This window comes from Sceloporus undulatus, unplaced genomic scaffold, assembly GCF_019175285.1.
Source record: "Sceloporus undulatus isolate JIND9_A2432 ecotype Alabama unplaced genomic scaffold, SceUnd_v1.1 scaffold_14, whole genome shotgun sequence".
In the NCBI taxonomy this organism is placed as follows: Eukaryota; Metazoa; Chordata; class Lepidosauria; order Squamata; family Phrynosomatidae; genus Sceloporus; species Sceloporus undulatus.
The window spans coordinates 595267-612216 of NW_024802936.1; the positions used below are offsets into that span (position 1 = coordinate 595267).

Genomic DNA, 16950 nt, shown 5'->3' on the forward strand with positions numbered 1-16950 from the left:
TGGTACTGTAAAAATATCATAACCACGTGAAAATACAGTTATTTCTCCTTGTTTTTAAGGACAGATGTACAAACATCTTCCTCCTATACACGTCAGATGTTTTGTTATCTGCATGTCTTCAGCTATAAGTCTGCTAAACCTATTAGAGAATTTGCACACACAAAATTTGAGTTGCAGATCATTATCCTGCTATTGCTTAATTACAGATGGCTTTAGCATATTGCTCAGTTTTAGATGGCTTCTTAAAAACAATTTCCCAAACTCTGCTTTTATTTATACTTTGTTGTTCTGAAGAACAGAAGAACAATTACAGCATCAGTTTCTTCTTCCGTATCCTGTCTAGTTTGCCACGATAACCAAATTAGGCAAACTATGATTAGCATTAACAAGAATTGTTTTCAAACCATAATCGTATATTATATGCAATCATGCAAACATTAAAACTGTACGTAATCAAAGTAAAGTGTGAATAGTGTGGTACTAAACCTGTTTAGTCCTAACCATAGATTTCCTGATGGTTTTAAATCTAGAAAATGGAGAACAGAATGCAAACAGAGTGACTGGAAATGTGTGTGAGCTCATGAATTTGGTTTTCCAAATTATGACTTGGAAAATTAGGAATGTGACTTCAGTGGCAGGAATATGAATTAGGATAATAAGAAAAAAGAGTGTGCACATATACAGTGGGCCCTTGATATCTGCTGAGGTTTGGTTCCAGGAGTGGATACCAAAATCTGTGGATGATCGATCCCCCTTAAATACAATGGCAGAGTAAAATGGTGTCTTTATATAAAATGGCAAAATCAAGGTTTGCCTATTGGAATTTATATATATTTAAAGTAATTTCAAGCCATGGATGCTTGAATCCGTAGATAGGAAATCCACGGATAAGGAGGGCTGACTGTATATTGAAGCAGAGAAATTGCAGGAATAACAAGCCCCTTCCCTGAAAAAAATCATCACAGTGAGAAGAAACAGAATCATATGAACATCTCCTCTAGCGTATAATGATTGTGATTTCAACTATGTGGAGATTCAGTTATCTATTTATGATTTACAGTTGGCCCTCAACTTTCATGGGGGTTAGAGGTGAATGGATGGGGCTGGCCACATGCGTGCTTCCTCCCTTGCTCACTCACTGTCTCATCCCCTTCCCTGTCCATCCATGCAAGTGAGCAAGAAAATGCATGTGCACCCTTCACTGTGTTCCCCCATCTCATCCCATCCCCTTTTGTTCCCCATGCATGTGAATGAGAGAGCAAAAGAACTTGTGTGTGGCCAGGCCCAGCCACCCAACCAGTTTGATTTACTTCCAGTGACACTGGTATTATTGAAGTCCCTATCAAATGTGGTATAGTAGAGGCAACAACAAATACAGTAATCTGCAAATAATCAAATCTGTGAATGCTTAATCCATATTAATGGTCGACTGTATTTTTAAAAATGTGTACACTGAATTTAAAGTCTCTAGTGAACTCTTGAGGTGATTTGCAAAGTAACATAATAAAAATGAAATATTTGAAATTAAACTTTTAAAAACAATCCAAAATTGAAATTCAAAGATTCTAAAACCCAGACAATAAAAGCAGTTAAGTTTTATAAAAAAAATCAATTTTAAAAGTCTGAACAAAATTTAAAAATAATAAATAAAGGTAGATATAAAAAACCCAGATCTTAAAAACCTGTTTTAAAACATAACAGGAAAGGGGTTAGATTGGTTTCTCACAGCAGAGTTGTCTGTAGTGGTAGAACCACTTTTGTGCCTACCAGCCTAACAAATCTAATTGGTAAAACAGAAAATGGGGCTCAGAGCCTTAATGCCTTGTATAGGCATTAAGATAGGCTTGTATGGATGAGGTTTCTTACATAACTTGCCCCAGTCTATTTATGGCTTTAGAAGTAATTACCAGCAATCTGAATTGGGTCCAGGTGTACACTGGTTATATGTCTCAGCAGGCTGGCCTGCACAAACAACTGGAGCATCTACATTCTATACCAGCTGAAGTTTCTGAACTATCATCAAGCATAGCCCCATTTAAAGTGCATTACATTAGTTCAGGCTAGCTATAACTAATACATGGATAACTGTGGTAAGGCATGAGTTCTTCAGACAGGTGTGCAACTAAATGTCTCTTTCCTCTTTATAAATTATACCAATTTTAAAATAACCTAAAACTACACACCTGGTTCTTCAGGGGATGGATTACAAGTCCCATTCAACCCTGCTCGAATTGTGCTATCCAACCCATGGAATTCAGCCTTGCAGTGAAATCAGCGTCACCACTTTTCTGATAAAAGCCATGGACTATGATAACTCAAGGCTTACTTGTTGATATAAGTCTCCCAGATAAACCTTTTTGAAGTATTATCTATTTGTTTACTTTTTTCAAGGTTAATATGCACTGAAAAAGTATGGCACAAGAAGGTTTGTTTGATACAACTAAAACAGATTTCACCCACCTTATCAGAGACAAGAGGAAGACGCATACTTTCCAAATGCTTGCCCTGCTTGCTGAAGACAAAATAGCTTTCTTTGGATTTGGGGATTATAAAATGAAGCTGTATCTCTTCTCCTAACATTGAGGATGAGAATGTAAATGCATGTAGCGTGGAGTCAGACATCTACATGCAAGGGAGAGAAAGAAATTATAATATGCTAAGGAGTCTGCATGCCAACACAAATCATGTCTGGGGTTGTGGGGATAGATCATCAATGCATGGGCAAAATAGTTGAATCATCTTACAAAAGGTAATGTATTAGTTGAAGAATACAGCTGAACTGGGTACATTTTCTCCCAAAATTCATTATTTTCACATTTACTGTATTTTTATTACTTGCTATATCAGGTCTCACAAAACTTTTACAGCTGCTATTTTTCATATTGTTGTATTAATGGATATGTGACATGCTAGTAGCAGTTTTACTCAAAAGGATTTTATTTTTCTGAATTAAGAACAGAAGAAATTTTATGCTGGACCTAACCAAAGTCCTATCTAGTCCACCCTTTAGTCTGCACAATGGTCAACCAGATGCCGAAGAGCAGGACCAGCACATCCTGGTCCTGTTTTCCAGTAACTGTTACAGAGGGTTTTAGTGCCTCCAATACTAAAAGTAATAAATTCCTGTGACAAGTAGCAGCTAATAGCCATCCCCCATGCATTTATTTAATCCCCTTTCATAGCTGTCCAACTTGGTGGCTTAATTGGGAAGTTATTCCCAAAACTTAACTATGTATAGTGTGAAATGCTTTTTAAAAAACCTCTTCTGTATCTCCCATAACTCAGGTTCATTCGATGACCCTAGTATTACTGTATACGCGAGGGAGAACAATGTTGTGAACGCACAAGTGATAGAAATAATCTATATCTGAAATTTCCTCTTGAGTATGTGCTTGTGATGGCAGACAATTCTGTGATGAGAGACAAAAACATTATAGGATCCAAAATATAACGCAGCAGCTTCCATCCTTTAAGGACAGCTCTGCGGTACAAGCTTACATATTGGCTTTACAGCACTAAATTGTCACAGCATCTTTAAAAGAGTCCTGAGAAATGGGGCTGGTGAGGGCATTAAGTTACTGTATTTCTGTTAGCGAGATCCTTGGTTCCTCTGACAGAATGATAAATCCTACAATCAACAGGGCAAAAATACTAACAGTAAAACTTCTCAGGCAAAAACATGGCAAATGCTCATACCAAAGCAGAAGTATTTATATCCATGTATTGATGGCACTGTTCACAGTGATGGAATGTATTGTAAGCTGCATACTTTGTCAACATCATAGATACAGTATTCCGTTTTCTGGGTTCCTCAGCTTTGATTTCTTTGCTTGGTTCTGCAAAGACAACAAAAGAAATCAGCCAACAGATGTGTAAAGTCATGCTAATAATCTTGAATCAGGAATCACTCTGGAGCATCCAATGAAATCACAAGAAAAACAAGTGACACATCTTAAGATACTCAAAATACAGCCTATTTATTGAACAAGTTTCAGCTTAAGGGTGCTCTTAAGGCAGAGGTAGTAAGTGTCAGAGGCTGGGGTCTGCATTAACCCCTAGAAGACCTAAAAGTCATACCCTAATCACAATCACTTGTAAAATAATTCAATTCCCCCCCAAATTCCCTCTAGGATGCCTGAGGGCACTTTCGTGGCCTTTGGGGGATGCTCCTCTCCTGCATCTAAAATGGCCCAGCAAGGGGAATAAAGCAAAATGTTCCACACACTCCCCAAAAGAGTCATTTGAGGGGTATAAAAATGAGATTTTTGGGGGGGAGGGGAACATAAACATTTCTGAGAGGCCACATGCACTTCACAGGCCATGTTTTGCGTACTCCTATATTAAAGCCTTCTTCAGAGACTATGTAGAATCACACACAAAGACAACACATAAATGCATAACCTCACATTGCAGAAAAGTATTATTGTATTTGTACATTGCCTACAGCAGGGGTGGAAAAATGGCAGTCTGTGTGCCACTAAATATAGCCTAAGGCTATATTTATGGCCCTCAGGGCCCCTCAAGTGATAACAATCTCTTTTTGCCATTTTCTTTGTTCCAAAATGTCCTCTAGGGCAGGGGTTCCAACTTGGGATGCCCACATCCCCAGAAGGTGCAAGATGGGATTTCAGGGGGTGCAACAAAGACAGGCTTTTGTCCTTGAGCTCCCAGTGTGCCTTCAGAAGCGGTATTTTGTGATCATGTTGCATAGATAGCAGTCTTGCTATTTAATCAAAAGGAGAGAACTGTATAATTTACAATAGTTTACAATTTTTTTGTATAAATTAGAATCCAATTACTCAGTTTAGATTGGCATTTTATGCACTGAGGGGCTCTACAGACTGGCACTTTGTGCCGGCCTGTGGGCGGAGCCATGGCACAGTGTCTGCACGCTGGATGCTGTTACTCCTCCCCATCATGTCATGATGCTGCGCACCCTTCTAGACGGCGTGTGGATTCATGGCACGGCCCTGGCACTGCATCTAGGCAATGCAGCACCAAAAGGGTGTCAGAAAGCTGTGCCGCCTCAGCTATGATGCTATTTAGAGGGCACAAAAAGGAGCCAGTTTTTCTGGCTCCTTTTTGTGCTTTCTAGGGGCTGGAATGGTGCTGCAGCATGTGGTTGCTACGGCACCGATCCAGCCTTTAAAGGGGCAGCTGGATGCCATCCATCTGTCCAGCCCCTGTGGTAAAAGCTTATTTTTTAAAGTTCTGTTTGTTCACCCATAGTAGTATGTAGTTCAATCTGTGGTTTAAAAATTAGATATTAGACTTCTTCATCTTCACATGTTGTATTAGTTTTGTAGGGGGTGTGAACCTTAAGTAAACATTTCCTAGGATCCAGGGCATAGAAAAGGTTGGGATCTTCTGCTCTAGGGAGTGTGGAGGGCATTTTCACCATGTCTGGAGGGCCTCTAGAAAAATGGAGGACCTTAAATGTCCTACATTTTGGGCTGAGTTTTGTCCTGCAGTTGTCCTACAGTTTGGTCTCAAATTTGTCCTACATTTTATCCCTGGTAATAGTGGACAATTATGGCAACCCTACACAAGTCATGTTTGCAAAATTTTTCAATATTTATTTATTTATTTATTTATTGCCCCCAAATGATCTCTAGGGCATGTAGAGATATTTCTAACATGTTTTAGGGTCCTGTGGGCTAATTTATGTATATGAGAGATTTTTTTATTCACTTCCTATTATTAAAAAAGGCCTCTCCTTGGTTTAAAATGGCCCCAAAAGATGGTGAGAATGCCCCTTAATGTTGTTTGTCCATTAACTATTGTTGATTCCAGCCTTGATCCGTAGGGAGAGGCAGTTAAGAAATATAATAATTTCCCCTAGAGGGCATTTAGGGGGAAATGGGGGGTGCAGGAGAAGGTTCAGTTTAGTAGGTGGGTGGGACCCGCCAAGGTTAAGTTATGGGGAACTAACGTAGCCTATAGCTTGAAACGTCAGAAATTTCTGAATTAAAAGGCTTCAAACCACTAACTGAGAAAATAAGAACATACAAAGGCTGCAGTGTTTCTATATCATGATCTGACAGTAGAAAAAATATAGCCAACATTCAAAGGCACATGGATGTATCTGATTGATGTTTCTGAAAATTCCCCCAAATTTATAAGAGTGGAAGTAGGCAGTTTCCTCATTTAAACCTCGAGAGACCATTTTTTTTAATCCACTCCATCTCTATTTCCAGCAGGGATGTTAGCCTTTATTGCCCAAAATATAAGGTTTGTTGAAGATAAATATTGTTGCAAGAGGTGGCTCACCAATGGAGAACCTCTTTTGTTGTTCTTGATATTACAGAGGTTCCCTCTATATGTTTTTTAAGGGACTGGGTTGCTTTACCCACATAAACATTTTGACATGTATTTTGACATGATATGATGTAAATTTTGACATTTTGACATGACGTGATGTAAATAACAAAACTAGTGTTGTAAGCAGTAAAGTGGTGGAAAATGTGCCTTTTTTGTTACTGTGTAACATTCCCAGATCTCAGGATGTGGCCCCTTTTCTCCAGTTTTGAGGGCATGAAACAAGAATTGCAGGGTAAGAACCCTACCTTGTAATACCTATGATTGAATACTCACACAGACATAGATATCCACTCCCTAATAGTAACTGTTGACAGTTCTTTTCAAAGCAGAGCACAGGAAATTTTATTTGGTTGGACTACAACTCCCATGTTTTCTTAAAAAGCAGTGTTTCTGAAGGTATTAAAAATAGCTGGGGAAACTATGGTTAGCATCTTATTAAAGATGCTTGCATATGTCTTTCTTTGGTTGTTGCAAAGACTGGTATTCTCTTCCTCCTTCTGCAATGACCAAAGCACTATCAGGTTTCATAATTTTGTTGCAATAGCCTTTCCCCACAACCATTCATAGGTTGCTGGAGAGGAGGGATTGGAGAAGCATCTGACTACGGGGGGGGGGGGGATACAGAAGGGGAGAAAGGAGTGCTGAGACGCCACCCCTTTCTGCCCACCATTGTTGCTGTAGTGACCGCATGGCGCCAGCAATGATGCACAGAAAAAAAGGAGCCACGAAATGTAGCTCCTTTATGAGCCGCTGCCAAGGCTTCATTAGGTGGGTCTAGATGCACCCCTCAGAATGTATCTGCTGGGGTTTGGTTCCAAAACCTCCCAAAATCAGTGGACACTCAGGTCCTATTAAATACAATGGCAAAGAAAGATATTGTTTCTGATATAAAATGGCAAAATCAAGGCCTGCTTTTTAGAGGTTGAAATAATTATTGCATTTGGCCATTGACCATTACAACTTTTGGGCATCTTGAGATTTGTTTTGTTTCTCTTGCTAATTATTGAAACATATAGAGTAGTTGGATCATTCTATTGCTTTCTTAGGTGTTCTGAAAGGCCAGAGAGTAGGAACACCAAAATCAGTTTTCACTTACCTTGTTTTATTTTTTGCAGCTGTTCTGTATACACTGGACTCATAAATATATATTTAGGGTCATGTACACTTAGGTCAAAGGTCATTTTACTGATTATTTCAACATCTGGCCACTGATCATTGCTAGACTGGGCAACTTCTTTGTCATCTACATGACCTCAAAAATAAAACGTACAGAGTAACATCAGTGTTTAACGTTATACTCACCACAAATATTATTTCAATACTGTAATTTATACAAACACCCTGAAAGATAATGACTACAGGCTCAGGACAAAGAAAATAAAATAATTCTACATGCATAATTATTTTAGGTAAGCCATTACCAGAATACATATACGTGACCCCTAGATTTAAAAACAGATTAAGGCAATTCATAGATAGTGGTCTACCATTTAGAAGTAATCATAGTGGTTAAAGAGAGAATTTCAAGATAATAAGCTACTGGTAGATGCTGAGTTAACATCAGGATAGCTGTCACCCTCATGATCTTGTTTCACGCTTACAGCAACATCTGAATGATCACTACTGGAAAATGGACTATTAAAGCTTTTTGTAAATCACTAAGGACACTCACATGCTGACTTCTTGCTAAAGACATCCTGCATGTTTAGATATGATTTTTTGGGCACGAGGGCTATTGGTAGGCAGGACTGCAAAAACATCTGGTTAGATCCTCATAGCCAGATATGAAATGATGATATCTCAGTGCTAAGATTCACTAGGGTCCTCTGAGGGTTATGTGCTCCTTATAACCATTTCATGTCTGGCTATGAACATGTAGTCAGACACATCTGCTGACCACAAAGCTCAGAAGAACTGTGCAGAGCTGTTTCTGAGGCTTTTTGGCTAGTTGAGGGGATGGTATGTCACTCTTTCTAATGTAAGTCCGCATGGCAATGTTTATTTTCACATACTATTTCATAAATGGAATAATGGCCTTTTATCATGTTCTTTTGTTGTTGCTGTTATTGTTTATTTTGACAGCTTTTTATAGTTCTATGTAGTTATATTGGACTATGTATTTTGTATTTCTTAAGGTATCTTTGAATAATTTCAAACCCCCAAAAGATGGGCATTGAGAAAGTTCAGCAAGTATCTCCAAAAATCACTTCACTTTAGTGTGAGTTGTTAAATGGAGATAAAAAAGAATGTTAGTCAATGAAAACTTGATTTAACATCCATGCATATGAACATATCTATACTAGAAAATTAAATTGACTTCCCTCTTCCAAGAGCACTCCAGAAGCTTTATCCTTGTGAGAAAGAACTACCCCTCTGGAATGAATATGGGCCTTTGGTACTTACTGATATTAATGTCTTCCTCATCATACACATCCACCTCCAGCAATCTTATTAGCATGCGAAAAAGAATTCGTAGGAACTGTAAATAAGAGCCAGTTTTCCCAACCTAAACCAAAATCAAATAGAAAAAAAAACTTTCAGAATGTATAATAAAAATTGCAGCCCTCTGTAAATTCTCAGACCGTGAAGAAGTTTAGAGCTAAAGAAATCACAGCTAGCAATTCTATGGCCTGTTACAGACTGACAAAATAAAGCTGCTTTGGGTCTCTTTGGAGGTATGCTATTTAAATGATGCATGCATCCTAAGCTGCACCAAAGCTGCACTCCAGTGCTTAGGAATGGAGTGTGGCTTTGGCGCGACCTCCGGACTCTTAGAACCCCATGCATCATTTAAATAGCATACCTCCAAAGAGACCCGAAGCAGCTTTATTTTGGCAGTCTGTAACAGGCCTATATCTGTTTAAAATCTGTTGTAAAGGTGAGTCCACCACACTCCAAAACAACATATTCTACTCTCGAACGCCTCTTACTGTCAAGAAGTCCTTCCTAAAGTTTAGTAAGAATCATTTTTCTTGTAATTTAATTCCACTGGTTCAGGTCCTACCCTCTGGAACAGTACAAATTGAGCTTGCTTGATATCTGCATGACAGCCCTTCAGATATCTTCTCTTCTAGGCTAAACATAACCACTTCCTTCTACTGTTCCTTCTACTTACAAGCCTCTTTTTACTATTTTGGTGTCCTTCCTTTGGTTACATTTCATCATCCTAATAATCTTTTAAAGTCTGACCAACGCAGAATCGAGTAGAACTATTACTTCCCTTTAAGTAGACACTATACTTCTATATTTATGCATTTGATTTGTCCTGCCTAAATGTAGAACCAGCATATACAATCGTCCCTTCCCTTACGCAGGGGATCTGTTCTGGACTCACCCCATAAGGGAAAAAATGTGGATGCTCAAGCCCCAGTCAAGCCTTTTCTGGAACGCGGTGCTTCAACTTCTAGTGCAGCTTCAAGTGTATGCTGGAAGCCACATAAGGCACACCCGCGTATGACATGGGCCAACTGTATATGCTCAGTGAAATTCATTTTATTAATACTGGCCCAGTTCTCCAATCTGTTACAGTCATTTTGAATTAGGGAGCCCTGGTGGCACAGTGGTTAAATGATGGTACTGCAGCCACTACTTACAAGCCACAAGATGTTGAGTTCAATCCCAGCCAGGGGCTCCAGGGTTGACTCAGTCTGGCATCCTTCCAAGGTCGCTAAAATGGGTACCCTGCTTGTTGGGGGCAATTAGCTTACACATTGTAAACCACTTAAGGAGTGCATAAATGCACTGATAAGCAGCATAGAAATGTACTTGCTACTTGCTATTGCTATAACCCCAATTCCATCTTCCAATGTATTTTTGATGTCATCTGCAAATCTGATAACTATGTCCTCCTTTCCTCCATCAATATTGTTTATAAAGATATTAACTCACCTAAGACACCAGCACCACCATTCTTTTGTTGCTTCTCTTTGGTAGGATGAGGAGCATTCTTTACACATGTCTTCCTTTGATTCATCTCATCATTTGCCCAACTGAGCCTCCCCTAGCAATGTCCCATTTATGCATATGAAGACTATTAGACCACTCTGTGTCTGGAGTCTTATTTCATTGGAGCAGGAATTTAGATTGAGGGTTTTCTGCACAGGCCAAAAGACCCATGTTCCCCCTAGCCTCCTGCCATCCACATTAAATAATGCAAATCAAAATCCTGGGGCTGATCCTGCCAGACCGGATGTGGATCCAGTGGATATGGCCTGATCCCAGAGTAAACAGGGTAATTTGACTCCAGGGTTTGACTTGGAGTTTTCTGGAAACTTCATGGCAACCCCCAGCTATTTAGATGGCCCCCTGTGTTCTTTGTGGTGCCATCACTCATACTCAGGAGCCCCCTGTCACCATATCTGATGTAGAAATGAGCTGTGGCAGCGGAGGGCTTCTAAGTATGAGTGACAGAACAGTAAAGTGTGCACAAGTAGTAGGTCTCAACATGGTGATGGGCGTGTAAACACCTGCCCATCCCTGTACTGACCTGAGGATCAACATGGGGAGTACCGGAGTCAGAATAAATAAAACAAGCTTCATTTATATACCGCTTCATACCGCCTAAGTAGTGTCTAAGCAGTTTACAACTGTAAGCTAATTTGCCCCCAATAGTCTGGGTACTCATTTTAGCGACCTTGGAAGGATGCAAGCTGAGTCAAGCTTGAGCCCTTTTGCTGGTCTTGAACTCACAACCTTATGGTTTTGAGTGAGTGGCTGCAGTACAGGCATTTAACCACTGCGCCACCAGGGCTCCTGTACTATCCTAGCCCATCTGCTCAGCCCCTAGGTGATTTTAATCAATCAATTTATCTTCTTATTTTCAGGACAAATTACAACATACATCCATTAAAATAGTATCAGTTCATCCAGTTCTCATCCCTTCACTGCTTAGTATCCAATACTATAATTTGCCAGCACAAAACAAATGAACACAAACACAAAAATTTTACTTTTGTTCAACAATGCAAACAGATTTTAGTCTTCTCTCCCAAAGGGCTTTTAATCAGTTTGAAAAAAAAATTACCAGTATCTTTCCAGTATATAGACTTTATGACGCACTCCACCATGAATTCTAAAATGAAAGTTTCTCTCCCTAAGTAAGAACTAAGGAAAAGACTATGGGAAATTGTATATGGGCAGTAATGAACCAATAATTACTTTCCCAGGAGTTACCATGAACTTTGGCCTTGTCTGCATTGCAAAAATAAAGCCGTTTGACACAAGTCTGGGATTTGTAGTTTTGTGAGCCATGTAATTTTCTTTTGAGATAATAATAATATAATATTTATTTACTTATACCCTGCTTTTCAGCCAAAAGGTTATCAGAGTGGCTTACAAATTGTTAATTGGACATTTCCCTGCCCTCGAACAGGCAACAAGAAGCTTACATAGAGTTTGATGGCATTTAGCAACAATTGAGGTGAAACCTGGGGGTGGAATGAGGCTGTTCTGATACTGTGGTTCTTGAAAGATCTGATGAAGTTCAAAAAGCTTGCTCCCTATTTTTAAACAGTATACTTGCTTCTGACAGGTTCCGCTTGTACACTTATAAACATGCATACAAACATTATGAAAACACCACAAGTCTCCAAAATGCACATATTCAAAAGAAATGAAAGCCTACAGTATTATACCTAACTTCTACCACACAGGACAACTGAGTATATGATATTTGATATTAACATAAGACTGTAAATGGCTTTTTTCAGCTTTCATGGTTACATAGCAGCAAAGTATAAAATTCATTCCACATCTATTTGTTGACAGTTAGATGTGTGCATGTTTTCATGTTGGCACTAATATCTACCTTCATTACCAAGGCTATTTCCACCTACACATGAATTTCAGATAAAACCTAAAACCCAACAGGCAGTTCATTAAGACCAAAGGAAAGGAATAGACTGGAAACACATTTGAAACCAAATATGCCACAATAGGAAGTAAGCAGAAGCAACGTGATTATTTATAAACAGGGCTGCTGTACATGTGCTGGTCAACCAGGAGTCAACACTCTGGAAATCATGCAGGTATCATGTGGCTTCATCATGCATTGGCTTCCAGTGGACAGCAGAATCAGAGTAATGTACAGATGGGCATGGAAAATCATGCAATAATGCACTACTAAGTCTACCTGCAGTTTTGAACTCTTTCCAAGGCATTCTGTGAGGTAATTAGCAGAATTAGACAAACAGATAAAAATGAATGTATGGAAGAAAATACTTCAAAGTATCTCAGTTCTTCCAGTAACTATTTTAGCATGAATTTTTATATCCTAAACCCAGGCCTGAGTTTCTAACCATTTTGGCCCACTTTCTTTACTAGCAGAGCCAAACTACTCTTTCCATTTACCTGTGGAGGTCCTGTCAGAAGTAGCCGTCGCGGATGAAAGCTTCTGATGCCAGTGGTTTCATTGTGATTACTGTAGTCTGCATGGTGTTGCCGTGCTGCAGTCCACTGCCTATAGTACAATGACTGCTCTTCACTGCTCATGTCCTTGTGCAGCACAGGCCGCAAAGAGCTTACCCAAGACACATCGGCATGAGGCAAGAGGGAAGAAGAGAAAGGCGGGTGCCCACTTTTCTGTGGGCCCAGGAGGCAGTAGGCAGCTTTAGACAAAATCACAATACGGGGTAAGGCCACACGCAAGGCGTTGTGTTCCTTCATAGTTTGGCTAGACCACCGGAATGTCTGACTGACAGAAGAGGATGCTGCTGACAATTTTGAAGTGGTACTGCTTGCTATCTGGTTGCCTAGAGAGTCACATTCTTGTTTCAAAGTCTCCCCAGCAGCAAAGGCTTCATTGACTGAGCTATTGGCAACATTCTGGAAGTTTAGGGATGATGGTGGCTTCTGAGATTTGTCTGTGGCACTGGAAGAGCTCACACCATTTTCTGCTACAGAACCTAAAATAAAAGAATAATTAGCAATAGCAAGTATATTTCTATTCTGCTTATCAGTGAACTAGCTCTCCCTAAGCAGTTTACAATGTGTAAGCCAATTGCCCCCAACAAGCTCCTCTAGGATCGAACTTACAATGTTGTGGCTGCAGTGCCAGTATGTAACCACTGCACCACCAGGGTTCCTCCTAAGAAAAGAAAAGCTGAACAATATCGTAATAAACTACAGTACAGAGTATAGTCACTCAGTTTCCACCCTAGAATATTTAGAACACAATACCACAAATAATATTGTTCAGTTCACACTATGGGACTCTGGCAAGCTCTAATACCCAGGAGATGAAAAGGCTAGTGGCTAAATACAGAGGCAGACAGGCAGACAGATTTTCTGCTGTACCATTTAATGAATAACAGAGTAAACTTTTTAGCATGTACTGTTTTAAATATTTTTAATTTATATTGAAAGCTGCTTTGGTTGCCATATTGGGGGAAAGGTGGGATATAAATCAAAGGTATGAAGCAAGCAAGATATGGGCCAGAAAGCTAGGGAAGCATAAGGCTGCCAAGCCCAAAGGTGGCACTGCCTCCCTCACACCATCTTCTCCTACTTTTTCTCTACCTTTTAGGGCCAATGTACTTGCAATTTTTTAACAATAGTTAAAGGATCATGCAAGGTTCACATGATCCTTTCCTGCCCACAGCTAGCACCAGTCATAACAAGAATTAACTCTACCTAGATTTTGCGGTTAAGGAGAGTTTGAAAGACAGCCTTCTCCCAATCACACTTAAAGGATTAAAGCATGAGTCCTAAGAGATACACAGCAGGGAACACTTTACATGGAGCTCTCTTCTTCTGTGTAGCATTATGACAAGAACACATACATCTTGAAAGACTTTGATGCACCTATTTACAAAAACAGGGTTCCTCTCCAGGAAGCAATGAAACCCAAAAGCTGGTGCGGGGGGGGGGGGTGCATTTTGCAAAATAACCTGCAGAATCTACTATAAAATGAAAATTACTAAATCATTTCATTTGTTATTTATATTTATCATTCCTTTCCTCCATGAAGTTAAAGGCAGTGTGCACAGTTCCCCCTGCCACCCCCATTTTAAGAGGAAAGTTAGACAGCAACAGTATGACTATCCCATGGTCATCCAATCTATGTCATGAATGATTAAGTATATGAATCTGGGTCTCTTCAGTCATAGTTTCTACAACACTCTTGTTCCAGTATTCTTCCTCTGGAGGCAATGAAAGACTAGAATGGCAGGCTTGCCACTGAGCTTCACCTTGCTACTCAACCTACATCTATGGCAACAGTCTTCTGACATGGACAGATGTAATCACCATTGCTCTCTGAGTTTCAGTCTACAAAGATGGCAATTGTAGACTTAGGCCACCTCGGTGGGGGAGATGAAAAATTAGGTTTAAAAAAACAGATGGTATTATATTTTTCATTGTACTAAATTAGAAAGATATTTAATCCTTCCACCTACATTCAAGGCTAACTTTTCCAATTCTGGATTTCTGCATAAAGAGGCAGATGCCCATTGCTAATAATATATCTGTTACTCATACACAACTGCTATTGAACAGGCAAAGGACACCATAATGGCCATTTGCCAATCCCTAGCTGTACCCCTTCCACTTTTTCCACCTCCTCTCCTGACTTACCTTGAAATCAACAGTCTGGATCACTTTAAAGTCTCACTTCCACCACCTTCTCCTTTCTCCTTCCCAAGGATACAAAAAGGTGTATCTCATTCCCATGTTTCATTTTTGTCTTGCAAAAATTGCAAGGCTTTGCACTGCTTTGTCCAAGTTGTTTAAAAACTGACCACTTAGCATCATCTAAGGCAAACGGTATTCATTGACAATGGCAGCAGTAAAAGGTAAAATAAACAACCAACCTGAAGTTCCAGTCACAGCACTGCTGTTACTGTGAGGTCTCTCCAAGTCAATCGATAGCTCATCAGCATCATTCTCACCAACGTTGGCCTTCTCCTGCGCCTTCTCACTAAGGTCAAGGGCCACAATAGGCCCTCGAATTGCTTCCTTTGAAACATAGCAGCATGCCAGTCCTACTTCTTGTTCTAAGGCAGTGCGAGTTAAATAGCTTGAATCAATCAGTCGAAGATCACAGTATTTCAAAGACCTGGAGAATCAATATATAGGGAGGGAGGGGGAGTTGCATTCATTCTGTTATCCGTTCTCCATGAAGGTATGAAAAAAGAAGGACCAGTTACCCATACCAGAGAAGGGAACTTGGACAGGATAGTTAGGCAACCATATGGGTTTCTCAGTTTGCTGACAAGTCTTATTTCATCAGGTTTCTCCCCATTCAAAATTTCCCCTGGATTTTACATTCCAGAGTATCAATTTTTGATTCTAGAATGGCACTGAATAGCACAGTTATTCAATTTGTAAATTCTAAACCTTGTTCTGACAGATGCACTTGCTCAATTCATGCTCATTATTTCTTACAGATTATGTGTGCTCTGCCAGATGTGTGCTTTGGTTATATCACAATGCAAAAAATTACCAATGTAATCAGATCAGGTCTATTTTTTGTAGGAAGAATTTGATCACTACACATGTATCCAGTAACTGAATTGTAGAAGAAAGGGGAATTCAGATGCAATGGTAGTATCAGATGTAGATTTCTTGTTTGGGTGAAATTTAAGCACTATAACATAAATCCAATTGTTAAGTCCCAAACAGACAAATGGAAGATCAACACTTATATAAATTCCATAAATTACTTGGGCGTAACAATCTGATTTATACCTATATGTATACATTGCAGGGTATCAGCAAACTGTACAGAAAAAAAGAAATATGAACTAAAAATTTCAATAAAAATGGATCTTTCAACATTAATATGAAAAATTATCAAGTTTAATTAGAAGGCTGATAGATGATACTGTGGGACAGAGTGAGTCTATGTAGAAGAAATGAAACAGAACAAGCAAAACCTAGTCTTATTGCATATGAAAATCATAGAACAAGCACAAATGACAAACTAACATCAGATTTAATGAAGAGAAAACATCCTCTGAAACCAGTGCCATCAACTTTAGCAGTAAAGGTAATGAGGGTAAAATTATGACAGCTGCTATGGTTTCTTGGGAGCAATTCTATTTGGGAGAGCCAGAGTGGTTTAGTCATTTGACTGTTGGACCAGGGTTTGAATCTACAGTTGGCCATGGATATCCACTGGGGGACCTTGAGCAAGTCACACTCTCTCAGCCTCAGAGGAAAGCAAAGACAACCCTCCTCTGAACAAATCTTGCCAAGAAAATCCCTTGACAGGTTTGCCTTAGGGTCACCATAAGTGGGAAGCAACTTGAAGGCACACAACAACAACAACAACAACTTTATTTGTGCTGCCTTTCTGTGCTTGGCTTGATGAATTATCTATATTAACACTGTTGGTGTGGCAGCAGCAGAAGACAGAGAGCCTCCCTTTTTCAAACCTGAGAAGGAAGTGAATGATTGCTGGTGGTCTGCTGATGGATCACAGCCACTTGTTCACTTAAAATAGCTAAAGACATGGGGAAATTGTGAAGTTCTATTCATTTGTTTCTGTGTCGTATGAAGGGGGAAACCATTGAGAATGGATGTAACAAAGATAGCACAATCTTGCTGAGAAGACTGGTCCATGGATTACCCTTCTCAAAAGATGAGCAACATGCTTTGCTTTCCCTCTAAATCTTTAAAGCAACATTTTTT

At 39.5% G+C, this 16950-nt stretch overlaps 1 protein-coding gene across 11 annotated transcripts in view; it reads right to left on the minus strand.

Annotated features, from left to right (window-relative positions):
- The window catches only part of LOC121917279 (GREB1-like protein), a 148398-nt gene that overhangs the window by 27949 nt on the left and 103499 nt on the right, over nt 1–16950 (minus strand). For all 11 annotated transcript variants that reach the window (XR_006100994.1, XM_042443070.1, XM_042443072.1 and 8 more), the window contains 6 exons: nt 15129–15373; nt 12670–13223; nt 8725–8827; nt 7418–7573; nt 3697–3836; nt 2461–2622 (listed from right to left, as the gene is read on the minus strand). Coding sequence is in view for 10 of the 11 variants with exons in the window: in XM_042443070.1 (XP_042299004.1) it covers nt 2461–2622; nt 3697–3836; nt 7418–7573; nt 8725–8827; nt 12670–13223; nt 15129–15373 (1360 nt within the window). In the remaining variant the exon portion in view is untranslated. The remainder of the gene's footprint in view (nt 1–2460; nt 2623–3696; nt 3837–7417; nt 7574–8724; nt 8828–12669; nt 13224–15128; nt 15374–16950) is intronic.